This window comes from Bos mutus, chromosome 2, assembly GCF_027580195.1.
Source record: "Bos mutus isolate GX-2022 chromosome 2, NWIPB_WYAK_1.1, whole genome shotgun sequence".
Lineage (NCBI taxonomy): Eukaryota > Metazoa > Chordata > Mammalia > Artiodactyla > Bovidae > Bos > Bos mutus.
In genome coordinates this window covers 10868011-10895629 of record NC_091618.1, presented here as the reverse complement: position 1 = coordinate 10895629, position 27619 = coordinate 10868011, and the positions used below count along the sequence as shown (strand labels likewise).

The 27619-nt window shown below is 45.7% G+C and overlaps 1 protein-coding gene across 4 annotated transcripts; it reads left to right on the top strand.

The window, feature by feature from the left end:
- On the top strand, positions 1 to 27496 carry PTAFR (platelet activating factor receptor). Of its 4 annotated transcripts, none has more exons than XM_070383857.1 (2): positions 1 to 525; positions 24292 to 27496. In XM_070383857.1, the coding sequence occupies exon 2, from the start codon at positions 24308 to 24310 to the stop codon at positions 25364 to 25366; it is 1059 nt and encodes a 352-aa protein (XP_070239958.1). In that variant the 5' UTR covers positions 1 to 525; positions 24292 to 24307; the 3' UTR covers positions 25367 to 27496. The 4 variants fall into 4 exon arrangements, with proteins under 4 accessions (XP_070239958.1, XP_070239967.1, XP_070239983.1 ...); XM_070383866.1 differs by lacking the exon at positions 1 to 525 and adding an exon at positions 1740 to 1881; XM_070383882.1 differs by lacking the exon at positions 1 to 525 and adding an exon at positions 5874 to 5895.
- The last annotated feature ends 123 nt before the right edge of the window (positions 27497 to 27619 follow it).

Here is a 27619-nt window from a genome sequence, read left to right as displayed (position 1 = left end):
ACGCACACACACACACGCACACACACACACAGGCCCTCTCACTATCTGTGTCATCTTTTTCTCTGTCACTCCCTTGGGTTTTGTCCTCGACTCTCCTCATCCCTCTCATCTGTCTCTGTTTACATTTGCCTGTCTCTCTGTGGGCCTCTCTCTCTCTCCATCTCTTAACCCCTCTCCCCTGACTCTCACATTCTCCTTTCTCACTCACAGCTCCTCTTGCTCACACTCGTGCTAGGCGGCGTGTCTCTCCCCCACCTTACTCTCTCCTGGTGGCCGCTGCCCACACCCCACCCTGCCCCTCATTCTGCGAAGTCTCCAAGTGGCACCCAGGGCCTGGGTGACCCAACTCGAGGTTTTGTAGCATGTCCTTTCCGCTGATGGGGCCCTGGGGTCATGGCATTTCCTCCTGGGGGTGACTTGGCAGTGATGTGAGCTATTTCCTTACTTCTGCAATTACAGACAGCACAGAGCCTGCAGCTGCCGATATGCTCAGACCTCGCAGCAGCAGCCACTGCCCCTGGACAGGTAAGGGGGTCCCAGCCCTGGCCCGGCTTGGGGGAGGTGTGTGACAGCGTCCCCAGGAGATCAAGGTCCTGCCCCTAGACTCCGCCTGAGCAAACGTGTGCTTCTGTTTTTAAGGGACGGTTCTGACATCTTCCCCAGACCTGAGGCTCTCATTTAGAAGGACTTCCTCGTGACTAGACATTCCCAGGGAATCCGCTACCACCTCTGGTTCTCTGAGGTCAAGGCAGCTCTGAAGTGACCTCAGAGACCTCCCTGGGGGCGGGGGGTGGTGGTGATGAGAGGGGGGCTGCCTAGATCTCAGGGGCCTGGGTGCTGTCTGCTTCAGTGGCTGTGTGGCCTTGGCCATGTCACTGCCCTGCTCCTCCGTTTCCTAGAGTGCCACACGAGGCCAGTGCTGTCTCCCCAGCAGGAAGGTCGGGAGGCAAAGGGTCAGGTACCGGGCTGGGTATCTAGGAATTGACTAGGTGCTAGGTTCTCCTGCGGGGGTGATGAGGAAGATAACAGGGTTGCTGATACAAGAGTCCTGGCCCACAACCTGTTCCCGCCATCAGGTCGCAGGTGTTAGGGACTGAGCACAGGCTGGGAGCCCCTGTCCTTTGCTGGCAGGAAGTCAGATGTGGCCATGGAGAACGGCGGCTGCTGCTCAGACTCTTACTTACTTGTGAAGAATGAGGGAACCTGCAGACTTGCTACCCAGAGCATTCAAGCAGCTCTGATTTAACGCTTGACTGAATACACAGCTGTTCCAGGTGCTTGGCATGTGTGTGTGTGTGTGTGTGTGTGGGCATTAGGGAAACAAAAGAAAGATACATCCTTGCCTTTAGATACTGACAACACAGTGAAGGAAGGAAGCCCCGAAAGAGATGAGACTGAGCCTGAAGTGGGCAATGGGGTTTTGGCATCAGCTCTTGCCTATCAGCTGGCACCTTGGGCAATTCAGGAGCATCCCTTCCTTCCTTATTGAGGTTTAAGTACTGACCTATGAGTTGGCGGGAGAGGGTGAAGTAAGAGGCTGGTGGGAAAGTGCTTTGTCAATAGTAAGCTGGTGCGCAGACATGAGCCAGTATTACTGCTAGTACCAATACTGTTATTCTTACTGTAAATGCCTCACGGAGGAGGGTTTGTTTGTTCCTCATTTTATCCTTTCTCTTCACGTGGCGTTTGGCAAGTCATACAGTCTTGGAACATGAACTGAATGGGGAATGAGAAAGTAGTGTGTTGTACTGGAAGAGGATGGACAGTGAGCCTGAGGTCCAGCATCTGGTTCCAGCTTGGCTCCTGATTCTGTGCTCACTTGGGGCAAATCCTTTCTCTTCTCTGGGTCTCAACTTCCCCATCTGTCCAATGAAGGTTTGGGTAAGAAAGCCACAGTCTCTGCTGTGTGTAGGCTAAGTCGCTCAGTCGTGTCTGACTCTTTGTGACCCCATGGACTGTAGCCCATCAGGCTCCTCTGTCCGTGGGATTCTCCAGACAAGAATACTGGGATGAGTTGTCACTTCCTTCTTCAGGGGATCTTCCCTTCAGGGATCTAACCCACGTCTCTTGTGTCTCCTGCACGGGCAGACGGGTTCTTTATCACTAGCGCCCCCTGGGAAACCCATAGACTGGTCTACAGTAGTAATGTCAAAATGGGCCTCCAGGAGTGAGTTTCTGCTCTGGATTGATGGGGGCTGGGGCCGGGGTGACGAGAGGCTGGGATTCTTTCTGCCCTTTATAGAAAGATTTTTATGGAATGCCCTCTTCCTCCCTATCCTAAGCCTGCGAACTCGCCCTTGTTGACAAGAAAGAGCTGCTTATTTTTTCCAGTGAAGTCCCTTCTTTCCCGTCCTGGTCTCTGCCTCCCCATGGATATAGGGGGCACCAGCTAAGCTCTGGCCTGGGGACGCCCCCTTATGGATCCAGGGAGAATGTGTCTGGTTTCAGAGTGGAGCCCATTCTCAGAAGGGTATCTGCTGGGCCCCCGGTGCAGCCATGTGTCTGATCACAGCTCTTGGGTTCCTTGGCAGCATGGTGGAGGGGAGAGAAGCCTCTGCTATCTTTGTGTGTGCATGTGTGCCTGTGGGGTGGACTGGAGAACTGGCTCTGGGTATATATTTCCATGAGTGCCTGGAGTGTGGCCAACTATGGGTGGGCCTGTCCAGCCCAACAGTTCCTAGAAGCAGGATCATCAACCAAACCAGTTGAGAGGTTGGCACTCCATTCTTCCCTCATGTCTTCAGCCAAAGAGAATCCAGAGCCAGTGTGTGTGTGTATGTCTGTAAGATGTAGGGGGAGGAGAATTTGTGGGGGGAAGACTATCATTTAGTAGCCCCTCCCCACCTGTTTATTTCTATAGAAGGGGGAACTTCAGGATCTAGGTTTGGAGTTGAGCTCAGCTGGCTGATGTGAGAACAGCGTCAAAAATCTGTGCAGCGCCCTTCACAGTTGGTAAAGTCTGTTTTGATTTTCTAAGTTCTTGACTGTTTACCAAAGCCTTTGTTACTCTCAGCAATCTTCCTTTTCATAGCAATGTTTCAGCTTGGTGGGGAGGCGTGTGCAGATGAAGATCCCAAGGTTCAAAGCTAGGGAGAGACTCACTCAAGATGGTTAGGGGCTTGGCTGAGGCCAGAGCCCAGGTCCCCTGATCATAATTCCTAATCGTGATTCATGTTTTTCTTCAGCCACCCTTGGTTGCTGCTTCTAACGGAAGACAGGTGGCTGCTTTGGTTCATGGCTGATTTGTTTGCTCATTCATTCATGCAACAAATATTTTCTGAGGGTTGGGGAGGAGCTCCCAGTTACTGAGCTATAACCAGGTGTATCAGTTGCTTCATTCTGCACATATAGCTACCCTGTGAGGAAGGTTTTATTGTCATTACTTTTTTGCAAATGAAGGAAGAGAGGCTTTGAGGGTCAAAGATCAGCTGGGAAAGAACAAAGCCAGGTGCAAATCAGGGTCTGTGTGACTGCAGGGCCTGCGCCCTGTACCCTACGTTTTCCCTCAACCTGTACCCTACATTTTCCCTCGGGCCAGGCCCTGAAGATGTGAGAGTGGTTCCTGGTATAACAGAGGGGTGTGCCCTTGCTGCGGAAGCCCAGAGGAGGAAGCACCTCCCTGCCCTCCTTGCCCCGGCTGACTTCCAGGAGGCAAGGAGTGGGGAGGGTGACTCACAGACGGATATTTTTTTTTTAATTTTATTTTATTTTTAAACTTTACACAATTGTATTAGTTTTGCCAAATATCAAAATGAATCCATCACAGGTATACATGTGTTCCCCATCCTGAACCCTCCTCCCTCCTCCCTCCTCCCTCCCCATACCATCCCTCTGGGTCGTCCCGTGCACTAGCCCCAAGCATCACAGACGGATATTATCTGCATATCTGGAAGCCAGAGGAGAGACCCAGGCCAGGCTCAGGGTCCCCCAACCCCACGGGGATGTCCTAGGCCAGATGAGTCGAGACAAGCAGAGACTGAGTCTCATCAATGTAATATACATACCTGGGACCAGCTGGACCCCAAGTGAGAGAGAAAGCTGGGACACTTTGATACCCAGGCCACCTCCCACCCCCCATCTCTGGGGCCCTAGACCCTGTCCCTACCTCTCCCCAGACAAGGAGCTCCGTTCATTCACCAATAAACGTGCCCAGTGGGGTCCTAGCCTCCTTGAACTGGAAACCAAGGGGAGCCTAGTGCAGAATTCGCCAGAAATCAGGAAACTTCCTCCTTTCCTTTGCCCCTCAACTCCCTCTGCTTCCTGGACAAGTGGTAATGAAACCACTCCATGAGGGGGTAATTTTTGGAGGATATGAGCAGAGGCACAAAGGCATGGGCAGGCCAAGGCACAAATATCAAGTGTCAGAGGAGGCCAGAATGGGTAGCAACTTATTTCTTGAGGATTTTAGAGGTTCAACTGCCTTCAATCTCAACTGACCTCAACATTGTGAGGTCAATGTTGATATCATTTCCATCTGATAGATGTGAAAACTAAGTACTCACAGAAGGGCAATGATTAAACTATGGTATTTTACTGGTTCCAGGAATCTAAGGGCTGGGAGTGGCTGAGGCTGGTGTGAGAGGGTTTAGAAGTGAGGGATGAGGGACAATGTGACTGTGTGTGTGTGTGTGTGTGTGTGTGTGTGTGTGTAATGCCTGAGGCCCTATACCCAGGGAGTTCCCAGCCCGGAAGGAAGGCGATATCCACAAGAAATATGGGAACCAGAGGTGGTTCCCATACTCCTTCTGGGGTAGAGAAGTATGACTAATAGCCAACATTCATTGAGCTCTTCTTATGGATCAGGCATTTCCTATTCAATCCTTACAACAACCTTATGTCATAGGGTTAGGGTTATTTTTTTATTTTTATTTTTTTTACAGATGAGTAAACAAAGGCTCATGGAGGTAAAATTAATTGTCTTGGACAAGGATTCAGTTCAGTTCAGTTGTGTCCATCTCTTTGCGACCCCATGGACTGCAGCACGCCAGGCCTCCCTGTCCATCACCAACTCCTGGAGTCCACCCAAACCCATGTCCATTAAGTCAGTGATGCCATCCAACCATCTCATCCTCTGTCATCCCCTTCTCCTGCCTTCAATCTTTCTCCGCTTCAGGGTCTTTTCCAATAAGTCAGTTATTTGCATCAGGTGGCCAAAATATTGAAGTTTCAGCTTCAGCATCAGTTCTTCCAATGAATATTCAGGACTGATTTCCTTTAGGATGGACTGGTTGGATCTCCTTGCAGTCCAAGGGACTCTCAAGAGTCTTCTCCAACACCACAGTTCAAAAACATCAAGGGTTGGCTGATAGCATTTTGCCAACTGTCCCCAGTTGCCATAAAATTATATGACTGGTTCCCAGAAGTTTTCAGGGTTTTATCTTTTTAATATATTTCTTATTATTTATTTGGCTGCCCCAGGTCTTGGTTGTGGCATGCAAACTCTTGGTTGCCACATGTGGGATTTACTTCCCTGACCAGGGATCAAACCAGTGCCTCCTGCATTGGGAGAGCAGAATCTTAGCCACTGGACCACCAGAGAGGTCTTCAGGGTTAATGATATATCTGGAAGCCTTATGTAAATGGCTTCAAGCTGGGAAGAACTTGGGATGAGCTTGATGTGAGCAGTTGCAATGACAGTGGTGCTATTTTGACATTTGATCTGATCTAATTAGCAGATGGTCTGGACTTCCTGTAAATACAGCTTTTTAGAGCTGTTGGTCATGAGTATCTGAAACTGGGCTACATTACTCACTGAGTCTTTGCATCATGCTGGGAACTATGTGCTTGGAATATTATGAGCTCCATATACAGTGGAAGGACCTGAGGCTCAGAGAATGATCAGCTTGACTATGGTCGTGAAACCAGGACGTGACCAGAGGCAGAGTTTGAATGGAGGTTTGTCTGATGCCAGAGTCTGTGATCTTAACCACTGTCCTTTCTCAAATGCTTTCTATCCTGTCTCACTGGATGCTCACGGAAATCTCTATAGGGTAGACCTGTTATTGTTCCCATTTTATAGATGAAGTTCAGAGAGGCGAAGTAGTTTTTACTAACTGTTTCACAGCTATTAAGTGAAAAAGCTAAGCCATATGATTCCAAGTTAAAAATATACAGTGTATTTTCAAATCGGCCATTTCTGAGGCCCATTAAAATTCTTTGTGATAAAAATATGTAAGATGGATTTACCCTCTTAACGATTTTTAAGTATTGTTAACTATATATACATGTTGTACCACAGATCTGTAGAACTTTTTTGTCTTGCATGATTGAATCTCTGTGCCCAGTGAACATCAGCTCCCTGTTTCTCTCTTCCTCCAGCCCCTGGCAACCAATATTCTTTTTGTTTCTATGAGTTTAATTACTTTCAAAACCTCATATAAGTGGAATCATTCAGTCTTTTTTGCGATTGGCTTATTTCACTTATTAATATTCTCAAGTGTCATCCATGTTGTAGCAAAAGACAGAATTTCTTTCCTTTTACAGGCTGCATAGTATTCTATTATATGCATATTAATATTTTACCAGATTTTGTTTATCCATTTGTCTGGTGATGGACATCTAGGTTGCTCCTGCCTCCTGGCTATTGTAACTAGTGTTGCTGTGAACATGGGTATACAAATATTTCTTCAAGATCTTGTTTACACTTTTTTTAAAAAAAGAAATATACCCAGGAATGAGATGTCTGGGTCATATGGTAGTTCTATTTTTAACATTCTGAAGAACCTTCATACTAATTTCCTGCATCATCTTACATTCCCACCAACAGTGAGTGCACAAGTGTTCCAATTTCCCCACGTCCTCACCAACACTTGTCATTTTCTGTTTTGATGAGCGAGGCCATCCTAATGGGTGCCGTCTCGTTGGAGTTTTGATTTGCATTTCCCTGGAGATTAGTGATGTGGAGCATCTTTTCATACGCCTTTTCCCCACCTGCCCCTTGACAATTTTTTTAACAAATTTATTTTATTGAGTTATAGTTGATTTATAATATTGTGTTGGTTGCTGCTCTACCACACAGTGATTCAGTTATACATATATACATATATTCTTTTCCATACTATTTTCCATTATAGTTTATCACAGGATATTTTTTTCACTGTCCTCTGTTTCCCTCAGTATATCCCAGGATAGTGAGTATATTTCCCCATGCTATCCAGTAGGGCCTTGTTGTTTATCTATTCTCTGTATAATAATTAGCACCCGGTAATCCCAAACTCCCAATCCCTCTCTCCCCATCTTTTCATATGCTTCTGGCCTTTTATATCTTCGGAGAAATGTTTCTTCAGGTCCCTTGCCCATTTAAAATTTTTGTTGTTGTTGTCATTATTGAGTTGTAAGAGTTCTTTATATATTCTGGATGATTATTTGCAAATATTTTCTACAGTTCTGTAGGTTGTCTTTTACTCTGTTGATTGTTTCCTTTGGTATACAGAACTTTTAAAGTTTGATACAGTTCCAAATGTCTCTTTTTGCTTTTCTTGCTTTTGGTATCATACCCAAGTAATCATTGCCCATTCCAATGTCATGAAACTTTCCCTCTAGAAGTTTGATACTTTCAAGTCTTATGTTTAGGTCTTTAATCCACTTTGAGTTATTTTTGTATGTGATTGAAGATAAGAGTCCACCTTCCTGGTTTTGCATGTGAATATCCTGTTTTCCAAATATCATTTGTTGAGATTATCTTTCCCTGATTGTGTAGTCTTGGCCCCCTTGTCAAAGATCGTTTGACCGTGTATGTGAGCATTCATTTCTGGGCTGTCCACTCTGTCCCATCGTTCTGTATGTCTATCTTTGTGCCGATAGCACCCTGTTTTGATTATTGGACTTTCTAATATGTTTTGAGATCAGGAAGTGCGAGGCCTCCAGCTTTGTTCTTCTTTCTCAAGACTGTTTGAACTGTTGTGGGTACTTTGAGATTTCTTATGAATTTTAGGATTTTTTTCTGTTTCTACAAAAAATACCACTGAGATTTTAACAGGGCATTAAATCTGTAGATCGCTTTGGGTAGCATGGACCTTTAAACAATATTAAGTCTTCTGATCCATAAACATAGTGTGTCTTCCCACTTACTTGTGTCTTCTTTAATTCCTTTCAGTAATGTTTTGTAGTTTTCAGTGTATAAGTCTTTTGCCTCCGTGGTTAAGTTTATTTCTAAGCATTTGATTCTTTTTGATGCCATTGTAAGTGGGATTGTTTTCTTCCTCTTTTCTTTTTTCAATTTTTATTTATTTCTTTACTTATTTATTTTTGGCTGTGCTGGATCTTTGTTGCTTCACGGGCTACTCTCAAGTTGCAGCGTGTGGGTCTCTCATTGCGGTGGCTTCTCTTATTGCGGAGCACAGGCTCTAGGGTGTGTGGGCTTCAGTCGTTGCGGCACGTGGGCTCAGCAGCTGTGGTTCCTGGGCACTAGAGCACAGGCTCAATAGTTGTGGCACACGGGCTTAGTTGCTTCGAGGCATGTGGAATCTTCATGGACCAGGGCTGGAAATCTGAGTCCCCTAGACTGGCAAGCAAATTCTTTACCACTGGAATACGAGGGAAGTCCCCTGGGATTGTTTTCTTAATTTCCTTCTCTCTTAGGCCCATTTTATCTTCTTTCTTCTTTTTTTATTAATTTTTTTTATTGAAGGATAATTGCTTTACACAATTTTGCTGTTTCCTGTCAAATCTTAACATGAATCCGCCATAGGTATACACACATCCCCTCCCTTTTGAACCTCCCTCCCATCTCCCTTCCCACCCCACCCCTCTAGACTGATACAGAGTCTTAGGCCCCTTTTAAAATCTTCATTCTACCAACAGGGAGACAGAGACCCAGAGTCATGGAGTGAGTTTAGTGTTTGAACCGGAATTTGCTTCCAACTTCACCGCTGCCTGGCAGGAGTGAGACGGATACAGAGCGGACTCTCCTTTCCGTGGTCCCATTCAATTCCCCACTTTGGGGAGCAGAGGGAAAAGCAGGGCCCCAGGTCAAAGGCATCTCTTCCTGGGTCCTTGCAGCCTCTGAAGCGCCTGCTCTCGGGCCATAGGACAGGTCTGTGAGTGGAGGAGTCGGCCACAGAGTGGTTTGCTTCCAGCAGGGGCCACAGCTTGGCCTGGGAGAGACAGGCTGGGCCTTGGAGTTCAAAATCTCATCGGCCATTTCCCAGTTGTGTGACTGTGGACAAGTCTGTTTCATTCTCTGACCTCACTTCGTTCCCTGGAAAAATGGGCATTTTGTAAAACTCACTTTGTGAGGCTGATTTGAGAAGGAACTATGATCATGGGTAAGAGGTGTCTGTTCATTTAATTAGTAAACGATGCTCAAGGCCCTCAGCTTAGGTGGGTGGCTCCTACACCACCCCCCGGCCACATCGTCCCCCACAGAGCATGGTGTCCTTGAATCCAGGCGAGAGTGCTTCCTCAGAGCCTGAGTTCCTCCCACACTCCCAGGCTTGCGGGGTGGTGAGGAGTTGCTGAGGCATGGAATGTGGATGAACTTAGATATGACTGATTTTTAGCTTATAAATATTTAGACGCTTGTACTCTGGACCCCAAATGGCCCCACAATATTAGGGGCCAGTCTGACTGGTAAACACAACTTTCCAACCCACAGTCCGCACTGGGGAAGTACCCAGCACACACTTCCTGTTGCCCAGATCTCAGTGGTTCCTCCCCTCTAACGGTCCAGCTGAGGACAGGAGCCTTTTCTCCAGGTCCCCTAGGGGCCAGATTGTTGGCAGACAGATGAGACTGGTACCAGTGGGAGTTGGGACTGAATAGTCTGCAGGGCAGAGGGTGGGAGATACAGATGGTAGAATTCTTCTTGTCATCATGAATATTTATACCCTCTTGGCCCAGCTTCAGCTAAACGTTGGGCCTGAGCTTGCTGCCTGGACTTGATCCATCAGGGTGGCCCTGCCCGCCTGTTAAGTTGAGTGGTTCAGAGTTGCCTCCTTCTCCCTCTAAATGCTCATTCCCTTCCTGAGTTGTTGAAAGCTTTGCTGGCATTAGCCCAGTGCTGTGTCTGGAGCTGGCAGGAAAGGCAATATGTTAGAGACCCTAAGGTCACTGGTGATCCATAGTCCCCTCCCCTGTCTTCAACTGACTGGAGACACTTGAAGTGATTGGAGACACTTGGAGACCAACAGTGAGAGAAAGTCCTGACCATTTGTGGCAACTTTGTATGCTTATTTTTGGAACTTTTGTTAGGGTTATAAGATTGTGCAGATGAGGAAATCCAGGCTCCGAGAGGTAAAGTCACTTGCCCAAGGTCACACAGTAAGCAAATGCAGAGTCAGGTAACAACCAAGGTGTTTCTGACTCCAGAGGCCTTTTCAGCAATCTGCTATGTCTCCCCCAGGGAGACGGGACACCTTTTGTTTATGCCAGTTTCCTCTGAATAATCATCAGGGCATGGTCATTCATGCATTCGATCCCCTGTGTGTGACACTGAGAAAAAAGAGATAAAAAAGATCTAGTCTCTAACCTCAAGAAGTTCTCAGCCTGGTGAGGAAACAGCCACAGAAATCAATATTTACAACATGTTATGCTGACAGCTGTGCTCAGTACCATGTCAACCCAGGCAAGGCGGCAACTCGTTCTGTCTGGGGCAATCAGAAAAGGCATTCCAAAGGAAGCCCTCTTTTAGATTAGGTCTTAAAAGATGAGTAAGATTTTCCTGGGTAAAGCGATAGGCAAAAGGCATTCTCAGGAGGGGCCGTGGCATGTGTGCGGGCACCGAGGTCTGAGGAGAAATCGTTTTTAAAGAAGCAGCAAGAAGTTCAGTGTGGGGACTTCCCTGGTGGCCCAGTGGTTAAGAATCTGCCTTGCAATGCAGGGGACGCCGGTTCGATCCCTGGTCGGGGAACTAAGATCCCACAAGCCATGGAGCAACTAAGCCCTCTCACTGCAACTACTGAACCTGTGCGGTGCAACTAGAGAGTCTGTGCACCACAACAGAGGATCCCCAAAGACACAGTGAAGATCCCACGCGCTGCAACTAAGACCTAATGCAGCCATATCAGGAAAAAAAATTCAGTGTGATTAGAGTAGAGGGCAAGGGGCAGTAGAGGCTGGTGAGAGAGGAGGTGGGAAAGGAGCTTGCACCTGGTCCTGGGCAGGGCGGAGCCATGGAAGGTGTTAGAACAGGCAAATATGTGGCTGGCAGTGTGTTGAGGCATAGTACTGCTCAAAATTCAGTGTGCATATGAATCACTGGGCAATCTTGTTAAAATAGATGCTGTAACAGCAAGTCTGCTGTAGAGTCAGCTTCTGCATGTCTAACAAAGCTCACAGGTGATGCTAATACTGCTGGTGCACGGACCACAATTTGCATCATGAGTTTGTAGAGGGCTCAGCCTGCCTTCTCTGGAGGCTGCTCTCAGGGGCCGGCAGCCACTGTGCTGTTTAGTTACTGGAGAGATAGGCCTCCACCATCCTCTTGGGTCACCCTCTTTCAGCTCTCATCTCACAAGAGTTGATCTTATTGGTTGCTAGATATTTGCTTACTAGACAGATGTTTATCAAGCTCTTACTCTGGGGACTTCCCTTGTGGTCCAGTGGCTAAGACTGTGAGCTCCCAATGCAGGGGGCCCGAGTTCCATCCCTGGTCAGGGAACTAGATCCCACATGCCACAACTAAAAAATAAATAAAATAAAAGCTCCCCTCTGGCCAAGTTTGTATTGGGTGCGGGGATAGAGAGAGGGATTGGAAATGCTACTTTCTGGTCCATGTCACTCCTGTCTCTTGCCTCTGAAATAGTCTCTCTGCTTCCACACTTGTTCGTCACCATCTATTCTCTGCCCAGCAGCCAGAGAGAGTCGGATTATGCTGCTTATCTGCTTGACATAGTCCAGCAGTCCTCCAGTGCTTATAGAATAAAATCTAAACTTCTTACTGTGGCATAAGAGAGATTTGGGGTCTGTTGCCCTCTGATCTCATCCTTGTTGTTGTTAAGTTGCTAAGTTATGTCTGATAACTTTCTTTGCGACCCCATGGACTGTGGCATGCCAGGCTTCTGTGTCCTTCACTAATTCCAGGAGTTTGCTCAAACTCATGACCATTGAGTCGGTGGTACTATCCAGCCATCTCATCCTCTGTCATCCCCTTCTCCTCCTGCCTTCAATCTTTTCCAGCATCAGGGTCTTTTCCAATGAGTCGGCTCTTTGCATCAGGCGGTCAAAGTATTGGAGCTTCAGCTTCAGCATCAGTCCTTCCAGTGAATATTGATTTCAATCCTAAAGGGTTGGTTTCCTTTAGGATTGACTAGTTTGATTTCCTTGAAGTCCAAGGGACTCTCAAGAGTCTTCTCCAGCACCATAATTTGAAAGCACCAATTCTTCAGTGCTCAGCCTTCTTTATTAGTCCAACTTTCACATCTGTACGTGACTACTGGAAAAACTATAGCTTTGACTATATGGACCTTTGTTGGCAAAGTGATGCTTCTGCTTTTTAATATGCTGTCTAGATTTGTTACAGCTTTCCTTCCAGGGAGCAAGCGTCTTTTAATTTCATGGCTGCAGTCACTGTCCACAGTGATTTTGGGGCCCAAGAAAATAAAATCTGTCACTGTTTCCACTTATTTCCCCTTCTGTTTGCCGTGAAGTGATGGGACTGGAGGCCATGATCTTAGTTTTTTGAATGTTGAATTTTAAGCTATCTTTTTCACTCTCCTCTTTCACTTTCATCAAGAGGCTCTTTAGTTCCTCTTCGCTTTCTTCCATAAGGGTGGTGTCATCTGCATATCTGAGATTATTGATAATTCTCCTGGCAACCCTGACTCCAGATTGTGCTTCATCCAGACTGGCATTTCACACAATGTATTCTGCATATAAGTTAAATAAGCAAGGGGATAATATTCAAACTTGATGTACTCCTTTCCCAATTTTTAACCAGTCTGTTAGTCCATGTCTGATTCTGACTGTTGCTTCTTGACTTGAATACAGGTTTTTCAGGAGACAGGTAAGGTGGTCTGGTATTTCCATCTCATGAAGAATTTTCCACAGTTTGTTGTGATCCACACAGTCAAAGGTTTTCACATAGTCAATGAAGCAAAATAGGTATTTTTCTGGAATTCCCTTATTTTTCTATGATCCAGCAAATGTTGGCAGTTTGATCTCTAGTTCCTTTGCCTTTTCTAAACCCAGTTTGTACATCTGGAAGTTCTTGGTTTATGTACTGTTGAAGCCTAACTTGAAGGATTTTGAACATTACCCTGCTAGCATGTGAAACGAGTACAATTTTAATGGTAGTCTGAACATTCTTTGGCATTGCCCTTCTTTGGGATTGTAATGAAAACTGACCTTTTCCAGTCCTGTGGCCACTGCTGAGTTTTCCAAATTTGCTGGCATATTGAATACAGCATTTTCACAGCATCATCTTTTAGGATTTGAAATAGCTCAACTGGAATTACATCACCTCCACTAGCTTTGTAGTAATGCTTCCTAAGGCCCACTTGACTTCACACTCCAGAATGTCTGGTTTTAGGTGAATGACCACACCAACATGGTTATCCAGGTTATTAAGACCTTTTTTGTACAGTTCTTCTGTGTTTTCTTGCCACTTCTTCTTAATCTCTACTGCTTCTGTTAGGTCTTTACTGTTTCTGTCCTTTATTGTGCCCATCCTTGCATGAAATGTTCCCTTGATATTTCCAATTGTCTTGAAGAGATTTCTAGTCTTTCCCATTCTATCCTACTCTTCTCATTTCTCTGGAGACACTGACCTTTCAGTTCTTTGAAACTGACACCTTTACTTTCGGCTTAGAGTACGATGAATTTATTCCCACTGCAGGCCCTTTGCACATGATACCCCATGCCTGGAGTACATTTCTTCATCTACATTTTCTCCTGACTTGTTTCTTCTCACTTTTTAGATTTTAGCCATGAGAAGATACAGGTTTTGTAGGACTCTAAAGTTTATACAATTTGGGGGGCCTTCTTTAAATTAAAGATATGAAATTATAAATATACAATTAAGAGCAAGGCCTTAATATACAATTAAGAACAACTTCAAGGCCTAGGAAGGGATCTTGAAGTTTATGCTTCATTGGCTTCACAGTAGATCTGCCTTTGGTTTCATTTGTATGTCACTTCCTCTGAGAAGCCTTCCCTGGTTACTCTATTTTAAGCAGCCCCCATCCAATAATCATCACGTCACACTTTTTATTTCTTTTGTTGAATATATCACAAGTTGAAATTACCTTGTTCTTTTATCTCTCTCCTTATTTTTGTTTGTTTTCCACATCTAGAGTATAGGTCCTTAAGAGCAAGAATCTTGCCTGCTTTATTCCCACAATGTCCCCAGCACAGTTCTGGGCACCCATTTGGGTGTCAGGTGAATGAATGGACATGGTCTTGGTCCTCTGGGAGCTATGGCCCAGTGCTGGAAGGACACACACAGGCAATTTCAGTGAGTTTTGGGAGCCCAGGGGATGGGCATTAACCAGGCCTGGGGAGAGAGGAAAGAGTATGAAAGGGTCAGGGAGGTTTAGGAAAAACTCCCTGGAGGAATGGAAGCCTTAAAGGATGACCAGTAGTCAACCAGGCAGAGAGAGGGAGGGAAGCAGGAATGAAAGTGTGGATGGATGAGTCCCAGACCCCGAGGAGACTTGGCTGGTTACATTTTGGGTGATTTCAAGGGTTCTGTTGATGCGAAGGGACTTCTGCGCACCATATTCGGGACGAGGGCCAAGGGAGTGGGAGTCACCTGGGGACCTGAAACTAGAAGGAAAGTAGCCGAAGCAGCAAGAGTCTGGGTGGTGGGAACTGGAGGCTCCAGAGACGAGGCTCCAAGCAAAGGCAGGGTGTCCGCCTGAGACTTCCACACTGACTCTGGCCCTGTGTCTGGAAGAACGAGGCTACTTCTGCTCGGCCTCCTGTGGGGCCGTGTGGACTGGGGAGGATCTGGGGTCAGACAGACCCAAGTACACATTGTCACAGATTGGGTTCCTGGGAAGATGCTTCTCACGTGAGATTAGCCCACAGATGTGTTTTTCCTGGAACATTTTTAAGCAAAACCGAGATATTGTATAATCCTACCTGTAAATTCTTTTTGTTGTTCAGTTGCTAAATTGTGTCAGACTCTTTGTGACCGCATGGACTGCAGCACGCCAGGTTTCCCTGTCCTTCCCTGTCTCCCGGAGTTTGTTCAAACTCATATCCATTGAGTCAGTGATGCCAGCCAACCATCTCATCTTCTGTCACCCCCTACTCCTCCTGTCCTCAATCTTCCCCAGCATCAGTGTCTTTTCCAATGAGTTGGCTCTTCGCATAACTACTTTAGTTTGTGTGTATAATAGATCAGGAATTAAAATCTAAAACTAGAGACATCCCTGGTGGTCCAGGAATTAGGACTATGAACTTCCACTGTAGTGGGTGTGGGTTCAGTCCATGGTGACCTAAGATCCCAAATGCTGGGCAGTATAAAAAAAAAAAAAAAATCTAAAAATATATAACCAATATATCAAAATTACAACCTCACAAAATTAACATCAATTTTTTTTCTTTTTCTGGCTGTGCTGTGCAGTTTAAAGGGAGCTTAGTTCCCTGACCAGTGTGGAATCCTAACCACTGGACTGTTAGGGAATTCCCAGCATCAGTTTCTTAATTCCATCTAATACTTCGTATTGGAGTTCTCCTAGTTGTCTAGCAAATATTTTTTCATAGTTTGTTTAAAACAGGATACACACAAGGCCCACACACAGCATTTATTTGCTCAGCTCAGATTCTTGAACGAGAATTTGATGTTCCACTTCCTTGCCTCTCATTCACGCCTCCGCTCGCACTTAGGAAACTGCTCTCCCTCTGATCACGCGGGATAGACTTCCGAGTGGCCCGTGCAGTGTTTGCTTTTTTGTCTGCACTGTGCTGGGTCTTGCTGTGGCTTTTCACACCATTGGCCACTTTCCAACACTCTTGAAACTGTCTTCGCATGAGGACTCCAGTGTGGTCCTCCCCTGGTCCTTCTACCTCTTGACCACCCTGTCCCTACCTCCTTCCTAGGTTTTCCCTCCTCCTCTGACTTCTCTTTTGACGTTGGGCTCTTTAGGATCCTCCTGGGTGTTTCTTAGGTACTATCCCTGTTACACGTCCCCCATGGAATTCCTCCTCCCTACCCACACACTCTTCCTCTTCAGTGTCATCTCTGTGAAGACAGACTCTACCCAGCTCTAATCATCTGGGTCAGAAACCTGGCCATTCGTGTCTCCTCCCTTTCTCTCAACCACTGTCCCTTGCATCACTAAGTTCTGTCCATTCTACCTCCAAATCATTCTCACAGCCATCCATTTCCCTATGATCTGTCATGGTCCAAGCCTCCTCCAGCTCTCTGGACAATTGCAATGATCTTTTTTCGCCATCTCTCTGCCTCTGGCCTGAAGCCCCTCCAGTTTGTTCTGTACACAATAGTCAAGTGGATGTGAGAGTTGGACCATGAAGAATACTGAGCACCAAAGAACTGATGCTTTCAAACTGTGGTGCTGGAGAAGACTCTTGAGAGGCTCTTGGACTGCCAGATCAAATCAGTCAATCCTAAGGGAAATCAAACTCGAATATTCATTAGAAGAACTGATGCTGAAGCCAAAGCTCCAGTACTTTGACCATCTGATATAAAGAGCTGACTCATTGGAAAAGACCCCGATTCTAGGAAAGATTGAGGGCAGGAGGAGAAGGGGGCAACAGAGGATGAGATGGTTGGATAACATCACTGACTCAATGGATGTGAATTTGAGCAAACTGCAGGAGTTAGTGAAGGCAGGGGAGCCTGGTGTGCTGCAGTCCGTGGGGTTGCAAAGAATCAGACAAGACTTAATGACTGAACAACACAATGCTCAAAGTCATCTTCCATAAACACAAAATGCTACATATGTCAATGACTCCCTGTTTTCTGCAGAATCAAGTACAAACTCCTTTAGCCTAAAATTCAAGACCCTACTTCAGTAGACTGATGATGCTTACTTTGTAGGTCCTGTCTATCCTCACCACCACCCCATCCCCTTAGTGAAAAGTGAAAGTGCAAGTCGCTCAGTCGTGTCTGACTCTTTGCAACCCCCTAGACTATACAGCCCATGGAATTCTCCAGGCCAGAATACTGGAGTGGGTAGCCTTTCCCTTCTCCAGTTTTAGCCAAACCAATCTTCTCAAGTTCCCCGAGAAGAAGGCACATTCTCTGCTTTCTTCCAGGTCTCTTCCTCTCTCCCAGCTGCATCAGGCTAACTCCTTCTCTTCCTTCAGCCTAAGCAGGAGTTGTTCTGGACCCTTCAGTCTGGGCCGTGGGCACCACTCAGAATGACCCTGACATCTAGAACCTCCACCATAACACTTGTTCAGTCGCTAAGTTGTGTCCTGCTCCTTGTGACCCCATGGACTGCAGAGCACCAGGCTTCCCCGTCCTTCAGTTATCACTTATCTGTTTCTGCATTTCTCTCTTGAAAATGTCCTGTTAGTCCCTGAAGGACAGAGACAAGGTCTGTTTTCAGAGGCCTCAGAACTGCCCAGCTGTGAGCTTGTCCAGTGAAGGTGTGAGTGAGTGACCGAATGGGTGAGCTGCGCTGTGAGGTGGTATTCCCCATTCACATGGTGAGAGTATTTTTTGAATAATCGATTAATGCCCCCAAAACCCCATCCCACCCCTAAATCCATGACGAACAAAATACCAAAGTTTTCAATGAAGTCTGCATAATAGTGCCAGGCAGGGCCATATTAGAGTCTGAGGGAAAAGGAAGAGTCAGTAATACTGATTTGGATTCTTTAAAATTGCGTTAAAATGTTATTTATCTGGATTACTGAGGTTTTTGGTGCTCCCTTAAATTTTGTACCCAGGTGAACACCTCACAAACTTTACTGTAATTCTGATCTGGGAGGGAAGACTTCCTCAACAGGCCTGGACAGGCGTGGTAAAGGGGTCAGGGCCCAGGAGAGTGTCCTGGGTGGAGTCCTTTGTCTGGAGAAAGATCACTCTGGAGTTTTCCCTACCCTGCTGGACTGGAGCCTAAACCCAAGAAGAGGAAGGGACTTGGTTGGGGAGAGGGGTTGGGGGTGGGGGTGGTTAGGGATGCAGCTTCCTTAAAGACCCACAGTGAGCACCACACACTGCCCAGTCCATCTGTGGGCTGCCTCCCCGCCTCTCAGACCCCAGGAACAGGGTCCCCTAAGGCATGAGGGTTTTGTCCAGCAGGAAAAAGAATTAAGGGGAGTCCCAGATGAAGGGGCATCTCAGGCTCACCAGAAATGAAGGGAAGGAGGCGGAGATGACATGATGGAGCATCGATTTTCAAATTTTCTAGTTTCGAGATCTCTTTATATTCTTCAAAATTATTGAGGGCTCCAGGGAACTTTTGTTTACATGGATTATATCTCCCAATGTTTACTCTATTCAAAAACAAAAATGACATTCTAAAACGTTTTGTTTTTAAATATGAAACCAATAATAAACTCAGTTCATGTTAACATAAATCATGGTTTGAGTAGAAAGTAACTAAAGTTTTCAAAACGTAAACAATTTAGGGAAAAGAGTAGCATTAATTCACATTTTTCTTTTCCAATCTCTTTAATATTGGGTTCAATGGAAGACAGCTGGGTTCTCACGGCCACTTCCTCATTCAATCTATTGTGATAACACTGGGTTGAAGCATACGAAGAAAATCGGCCTTCCCACAGCTATTAATTTGTAAAGGGAGAAATATTTTTATGGATTTTTTTCAGACTAATTGATGATATTCTGTCTTAAAACATTACTTATTTATCTATTAACTTTTTAACCGCACTGGATCTTTGTTGCTGTGGGCGGGCTTTCTCTAGATGCAATGCGTGAGCTTCTCCTTGAGGTGGCTTCTCTCTAGTTGCAGAGCATCGGCTCTAGGCACTGCTCTGCAGTTGTGGCACACGGGTTTAGTTGCTCCGCAGATCTTCCCAAACCAGGAGCCAAACCTGTGTCTCCGGCATCGGCAGGTTAACCAGTGGACCACCAGGGATGTCCCTTGTCATCTGTTAGCAATGCGATGTATTGGTCTATCTTGCCCTTTGAATCTTTTACCTCTGTGTAACTTGGAAACATCATGTTTTCCACTTTTGGAAAACGTTGGTTCACTGAGATATATAGGTCTTCCAAGTATTGACCTTTCATTATGAGGTGTTTGAAGGACAGGGAAGCCTGGAGCATTGCGGTCCATGGGGTTGCCAAGAGTCAGACACATCTCAGCGATGAAACAAGAACAACAATTATAAGGTATAAAAATTGCATTTATTAACGTAACTACAAAGCTCATCAGAACATTCTTTAGCTGCTGGAAAGCTGTCAACCTCATGCTGGCAGAAACAATTTTTCAAAACTTCTAGTTTTCTCTTGTTAAGTCCAAGTTTTATCATTGGCAACAAGAATGGGTCATTTGTTTTCCTTGATGAGACAGGTTCACTTTATTTATATTTGAGAAAAAGTCTGCCAGATACTCAAGTCTCTGAAAACACCGTAGTTCGCCAGTCATTTTTTCAAGTGATAACAGTAATATGAAAAACGGCTCAGCTCACAACTCAAACAATGGCACAATGGTCTTTTTCTGAAGACAACCACTGTATTCCAGTTTGCAGCATCGATGTTTCCTATGTATTTCCCATTCTGATACACAGATTATTAAAAAGATGTGTAGGGACTTCCCTGGTGGTCCTGTGGCTAAGACTCAGTGCTCCCAGCACTGGCGTCCAGATTCAATTCTTGGTTGGGGAACTGGATCCCATATGCTGCAACTAAAAATTCCACATGCCTCAAGTAAGATTCCAAATGATGGAACTAAAGATCAAAGATCTGGCATGCCACAACTAAGATTCAGGGTAGCCAAAAAAGAAAAATATTAAAAAATAAAAATTTTAAGAAATGAAAAAATTAAAATAAAAGAAGTGTACTTAAGATTTAATAAAATAATTTCCTTTCTTTATCAAGGACATTTAAAAGTGAAATTGGCTTCTCTTTGTTTTTAACATGGAATGCATGGCGGTGAAGAATATGGCACCTGTGACAGTTTGGTATCTCTGCCTTGATTGGTGCTAAGGAATCAGCAGTTTTATTCACCCTTTTGTAACATTAGCACAAATGTCAACACAGTGAAAAGGACAAATAATGTCTTGGTATTATTATGATGATTGTTTTGACCTCATGGATCCCCTGAAAGCTCTCTCTCGTCCCTCATTCACATGGACCACTCTTTGTGAGTTATTATCCTGTACCTTTGAAATAAAATGGCAGCATAGGTCACCTTTAGGAGTGGGAAAGTTCCCAGCTGAGTAGAAGCTAGCAATTTGCTGCTGAGGAAGCAATTTATGTATGTGTGAAACTCATTCACTTCACTGCATACTTGAAACTAACACAGCATTGTGAATCAACAGTACTCTGGTAGAAATTTAAAGAATTATGTAATTAAAATCAACTATGTAATTTACTCATTGGAAAAGACTCTGATGCTGGGAGGGATTGGGGGCAGGAGGAGAAGGGGACGACAGAGGATGAGATGGCTGGATAGCATCACTGACTCGATGGACGTGAGTCTCAGTGAACTGCGGGAGTTGGTGATGGACAGGGAGGCCTGGCGTGCTGCGATTCATGGGGTCGCAAAGAGTCGGACACGACTGAGCGACTAAACCGAACTGATGTAATTTACAATTTTACTGGAGGGTGAGTTTTTTGTTTTTAAAGGAATCACAATGATGTATTTGAATAATGGAACCTACATTTATTCAGCTAACATAGACAAACCACCACCATACTAAATGGAGCAAAGAACAAAAAGTTTATCAATCAACAAAATTCCAGTTACAACAATTGATTTCTTTAAATTCACCTGGAAGTATCCCTAGACGTCTTCAAGTGTTTCCAATGCTCTGGGGCTCCTTAAAGGGTGGGTGTAATTAACAAGGCTAACCCATTCCTTTAAACTTTTTTTTTGGTTTTAAATTTAGTTATTTTTTATTTTTGGCTGTGCTGGATGTTCGTGTCTGAGCGGGTTTTTCTCTAGTTGCAGAGAGCAGAGGATACTCTCTAGTTGAGGTGTGTCGGCTTCTCATTGCTCTGGCTTCTTTTGTTGCACAGCACAGGCTCTAGATCACAGGCTCAATAACTGTGGTGCATGGGCTTAGTTTCTCCATGGCAAATGGGATCTACCCAGACCAGGGATCTCCTGCATTGGCAGGTGGATTCTTTACCACTGAGCCATCAGGGAAGCCCCCTCTTCTTTTTATTTATTGGTTCATGGTGCTGGGAATAGAGTAGAATAGACAAAGTCCTTGATCTTGTTTTGCTCACAGTTAAGTGGGAGAGGGTGAAGCAATCATACAAACAAGAATATGATGACAATCGAGCTACGATTTAAGAAGTACAGAGAGTTTTGAGATGGGACCTGACCTGACCTGGAGCTGACTGAGAAACTCCGTGAAGGAGTGAAATGAAGCGAAGGTCTGAAGCAAGAGTTGGAGCTGGCCAGGTGGAAGTATATGTGGATCCGGAAGAGAGCTCCAGGCAGGGGCATGGGTGTGCATGCAGCCGGCTCAGGCAGGAGAGTCCTGGGTGGGCTTGAAGACCCACCTGGGAAGTCCATTTTGGCTGGAGCCCGTGAGAAGGTGGCACGAGATGAAGGTGGAACTGCAGCCAGACGTCAGGTCAAGGGTCATCAAATGGCTGTTTTTTCCGTTCCTGAAATTCTTTCTTGCCCTAGTCCTAGACCCACACAGATCCCTCTACCTGGAGCACTCTTCCTCAGCTCCTCTTTCCGGCTTCAACAGAAGTGTCACTTTCTTTCAAAGTAGATCTCTTTTTTTCTTCATATCAACACCCCATTTTCTTTGTATAGCAACTGAGTTTGTTTACATTGCCTTTGTCTGTCTCCCCTAGGAGACTGTAAGTTCCCTGAGGGCATGGTCCTGTCTGTCCTGTTCATTCTGCCTCTCCTGTGTTTAGCAGTGAGCCTGACATGCAGTTGGAGCGCAGAAATATTTGTTGGATAAATGTATGAATGAACCAGATTTGAGATTCTGGCTCCATTCCATAATGCTGTGTGACCTTGGACAAGTCACATGACCACACTATACTCTGTAAAATGGGGATTTTACTTCCTATCTCAAAGGGAATTTGTGAGACTCAAAGAAGTACAGACTGTGGAAGCACTGAGCAGAATGCCTAGCTTCAAAAGAGGTACTCCTAAGTGTTTTGGGTTTTTCTGGGGGGGGTGGGCAGCATGCAGGATCCTACTTCCCTGACCAGGGATTGAACCTGTGCCCCCTGCATTTGGGAGCATGGAGTCCCAACCACTGGATTGCCAGGGAAGTCCGCTCCTAAGTATTGTCTTCCTTGCTTCTCGCTGTCAGTTCCCTACTTTTTTCTCTGGGCTGTGATATATGTATGATGAACTTCAGGCCTTGCTTAATCCCAACTGAGTCTCTTGCCATCCCATCCCCTCAGCTGCAACACAAACATCAGAGGTGCTTCTAGGCTTATGCGATGGCACCATAGTAAGAGGAACAAGAGTAGAGGGGAGGAAACACTGGTTTTGATGGAGAGTGGATGGGAGTGATGAACTGTTGAAAATGGACCAGACTTTGATTAGTGTGTTATGGCTAGCTTTAATCTTCTTTAATATACAGTTGAATCTTGAACAACTCAGGAGCTAAGGGAGGCAACCCTCCACGCAATTGAAAATCTGCTTATAATTTTAGTCGGCCCTCCCTCTATGGGGTTCCATATTTGTGGATTCAACCAACCATGGATTGTGTGGTATTGTAGTATGTATTTAATTTTTAAAAAATCCATGTATAAGTGGACCCACACAGTTCAAACCTGTGTTGTCCAAGGATCAACCATACTTTAAAAAAACTTTTTGTTTTTAAATTTTAGGCCTTTAAAAAGGTTGCAAAATAGTATAAAGAGCTCATGTATGGACTTCACGCAACATTCTCAATTCATAAACTACAGTACAGTGATCAAAACCAGGACATGAACATGGATACCGAGTTATCTAAATTATAGACCTTATTTGAACTTCACCACTTCTTCCCCCAGATACCAACCCAGCATCCCATGTCTCACTTAGTTGTCCTATGTCTCCTTAGTATCCTCTGACCTATGACAACTCCTCAGTCTTTCCTTTCTTTCATGACCTTATTTTTTATGTGGCTGCACTGGGTCTCAGTTGTGGCACGTGGGATCTAGTTCCCTGACCAAGGTTGAAACCCAGGCCCGCTACGATGGAAGTGTGGCGTCTTAACCTCTGAACCACCAGGGAAGTCCCAGCCTTGGCACTTTTGATCATTTATTTTGTGGAATGTCACACAATTTAAGTTCGTCTGATGTTTTCTCATGACTAAATTGAGATTCTGCGTTTTGACAAAAATACTACTGAAGCGATGAGTGCTTTTCAGTACATCATACCAGGCGTACCTGATGTTGCTGCGTTTTGCTAACGATGATGCTACTCTTGATTACTTTGTTAAAGCAGTGTCTTTTGGGTTTCTCCACTATGCTTTTATTTTAAAATTATATTAAAAATTTTTAAATTACTAAAGCAAAACATGCTCCTAAAAAGTTCAAACAAACAAAAAGTATAAAGTAAATATCCTTCCCACAACCTCTACCTCACCTTCCTAGAAGTTACTTACTTGTCAACACACTTTGAGGTATATCATTCTAGACCATTTTCTATATAATATACACATATATAATGAGTTCATACCAATTTTTTAAATTTTGTTTTACTTAATAACATTATCCAGGGACAACTTTCCATGTCAGTACAATCAGATCTAACTTGTTCTTTCTAATAAATAGCTGCTATTTCATTCTCTGGGTGACCCTAATTTACACTTCTGTATTTTCCAGATTTTGTATGAGCACATAAATTATTTTTTTAACATAGAACAGTTTATCATCAAAATTTCTATCTCAAATTTCATCAGTACAAAAATATTCAAATTTTGTCAGAAAATTAAAATCATTATAATTTAAGTTAATATTTTAAATTTTATATATTTCATCACCAGGAATAGATTACCTAAAACTTTAAGTCAAAATGAGGTCAAGGATAAAAAGATATGTTTTAAAATGAAACAAGAGAAAAGAAATTCCACTGCCACTGATTTTATTGAATCTCAGAGGCCATTCATTTTAAAAACACACCATTATTTTATGTAGGAAGAAAAAACATTGTCAATTAATTGGAAAATGCCATCAATTTTAGAGTTTTTAAAGTGTGCAAAACAGGAGTCTTGAACAGAGTAAATAAGAAAGTACCATGTTGGCCCTTCATTGACCAGAATCCCTATGTGGTCTTTCAGGAACAGACAGGATCCTATGACCAGCCTCTACTTCCAGCACATAGAGATGGAGCCAAATAATTCCTTTCGTGTGGACTCCGAGTTCCGATACACACTCTTCCCAATTTTTTACAGCATCGTCTTTGTGCTGGGGGTCATTGCCAACAGCTACGTGCTGTGGGTCTTTGCCCGCTTGTACCCTTCCAAGAAATTCAACGAGATAAAGATCTTCATGGTGAACCTCACCATGGCTGACCTGCTCTTCTTGGTCACCCTGCCCCTGTGGATCGTCTACTACTACAACCAGGGTGACTGGATTCTTCCCAAATTCCTGTGCAACCTGGCAGGCTGCTTCTTCTTCATTAACACCTACTGCTCAGTGGCCTTCCTGGCTGTCATCACCTACAATCGCTTCCAGGCAGTGACAAGGCCCATCAAGACTGCTCAGGCTACCACCCGAAAGCGTGGCATCCTTCTGTCCCTGATTATCTGGGTGTCCATTGTGGGCGCAGCATCCTACTTCTTCGTCCTGGACTCGACCAACAGGGAGCCCAACAAGACCGGCTCGGCCAACATCACACGCTGCTTTGAACATTACGAGAAGGGCAGCATCCCGGTCCTCACCATCCACATCTTCCTGGTGTTCAGCTTCTTCCTCGTCTTCCTCATCATCCTCTTTTGCAACTTGGTCATCATCCGCACGCTGCTCACGCAGCAGGTGCAAATACAGTGCAACGCCGAGGTCAAGCGCCGGGCGCTCTGGATGGTCTGCACCGTCCTGGCTGTGTTCATCATCTGTTTCGTGCCCCACCACCTCGTGCAGCTGCCCTGGACCCTGGCCGAGCTGGGCTTCCAGGACACCGACTTCCACCAGGCGATTAACGATGCACATCAGGTCACTCTCTGCCTCCTTAGTACCAACTGCGTCTTAGACCCCATTATCTACTGTTTCCTCACCAAGAAGTTCCGCAAGCACCTCACCGAGAAGTTGTACAGTATGCGCGAGAGCCGGAAGTGCTCCCGGGCCACCTCGGAGACGGGCACGGAAGTGGTCATGCAGCTCAAAGATGTCCCTGTCAAATCCCTCAAATATTAGTCTAACTGTTGGAGCCAGGCCCGGAGGCTTCTTCTCCATGGACATCATCGACTGACCTGAGGGGTGGGGGAGGGAAGGGGTGTCTGCCATGGTCCTGGCACCTCCTCCCTGGGCACTGGTGGCTGGTTAGGTATGGAGGCTACCTCACCAAGGTGGGGGTGCTGGCAGAACCAGACCGCTGGGAAATTCAGAACCTGAATGAGCCCCTTCAGCCACCTTTGGACACATGCCATATAACCTTGGCTGGCAGAGTCATCCCAGTGTGATAGCTCTGGAAGGGATGTCAGGACCAGGGGGGTAGTCCTTGGGAGCAGACCCTGAGTCACCCCGTTCACGCCAGCAAGGTGGCAGTCCCAAATGCGTCAGGCCCACAGTTTTGGCCCACCACTCCTGTTATCACTGAAAAGACAGAGAAGGGCTTTGGGGAAAGGGATGCGCCCCTGGCTATGGCACTGTCTTTGGGATCGACTTCTGAGCCGGGAAGATCCCACCCAGTCTCCACTCACAGGCACAGGCACTCACAATTCTTTGCGACACTTCCTAGGGGAGGGCCCCAGGTGAAAGGGGAGCCACTTCCACCCGGCTTGGTGGAACATTTTCCTAATTCATGTATAAACCTCTACTGAGTGGTGACCAGCAAAGATAGAACATGCATGGACCAAAAACTAGGACAGGGAGCCTTTCTCCTGAATCAGATGCGTCTCTTCCACCAGCCTGGGGTAGCTCTGGGGCAGCGGGAGAAACTCAACTGCCACTTCCACTGTCTGTCTTAACAAGGAACTCTGAGAAAGTAACTCCTGTGAGGCAGCCACCCACTGTGGGCGGGCAAGGCCCGTCAAAACCAAATTGGGGCCCTCCAGGCCACTGTGATGCCTGGAGGCTTCCATGGGAAACAACACTCAGGCTAAGAAGTGCCTGCGGGTAGGTGAGGCCTCCAGGGTGGAAGGAGCCTGTCATCTCCCCTCCCTGCCTCACTTTCTGGGAGGCCCCTCTGATTTAGCTCCTAGGAGGTGAGGGGAGCAACTATAATCCCTAGGGAAGGCAGGCACTTTGAACTCTGAGTGCAGAAGAGAGGGGGAAACTTCTCTTGAGGAGCTTTGGATGTCGGATCCTCCTCTCGCACCCTGAGCACCTGCAGGTGAACCCAGCAGCCTCAGACTCAGGGGCTTGGAGGAGCCTGCCCCGATTTCCAGAAACCATCCTCCCTTCTAGCCAGTGTCCCTGCAAGGCTGGGATCCTGGTTTCCAGCACACTGGGATGATTTTCATAAATGCCTCTCAAAGGGCTAGTGACCTGCTTAGTCCAGTCGCCATGGGCTGGACTTAGCAGAGGTGACCATGTGAACAGTGGAGTGGATTTGAACTTTGGTGTCACACAGACCCGGTTTCAAGCTGTGGCTGTGTCACTTCCTGCCAAAGGACTGCGAGTTGGATTTCCTACCTCAGAGTTGTTAGGAGGAGCAGATACCTCTTGGTCAGGGTGACTGCTCCTCCCAGAGTCTCTCTGTTTTTGAGACTTAGTTCCCCCTAAATCTTCCAGTAGGGGATGAGAAGTGAGTGTCTGGCTCTTGTGGGGCCAGACAGGTTCTCGCTCGGGAATAAGCAGCAAAATTCAGGGATGCTCTTTCAGGTTCTGCAGGCCACTCACTTGAATGCACATAAACTCTGGAACTGTGAGTGTGTGTGTGTGTCTACGTGTGTGAGGTGTGTGTGCCGCCAGCACAGCAGGGTGGGGAAGGTATCTGCATGAATGTAGTAGAGATAATAGCTTTGCTCAGAGAGAAGAGATGTGCAGAGTCAAGCAGAGACCAGAAGGGACCCCAGGGACCTGCTGGCTCCACCGCTCTACGTCCAGCCCTCTTGCCCAGCCCTTCTCAACGCTCCAATCTGCGCCACTTCCTTTGGGTCCTTGTGAGATTCCCTTGTTAGGATACACCCTCCTATTTTGCTCAAGTTCATTTGAATGAGTGATAATATTGATTACTTTGCAACCAAAAGAGCTCTGAAGGAGATAAATACTTGTATGCTAAAGCAGTGTTTCTTGAATTTCATCCGTTTGTGTACCCATATCATGAATTTTGCAAGATCCATGTACCATCTGTATGTTTTGCTTAATAAATATTTTTCTCTAGATTGAGTCATTTTTTAAAACTTGCGCCTTTTTAAAGATCTAAACTGTAAATGAAGGTGAATGCCACCTGGCACACATAGAGGGAAACATAAACATAAAATGTCAGTATTAAAGTCAAAATGT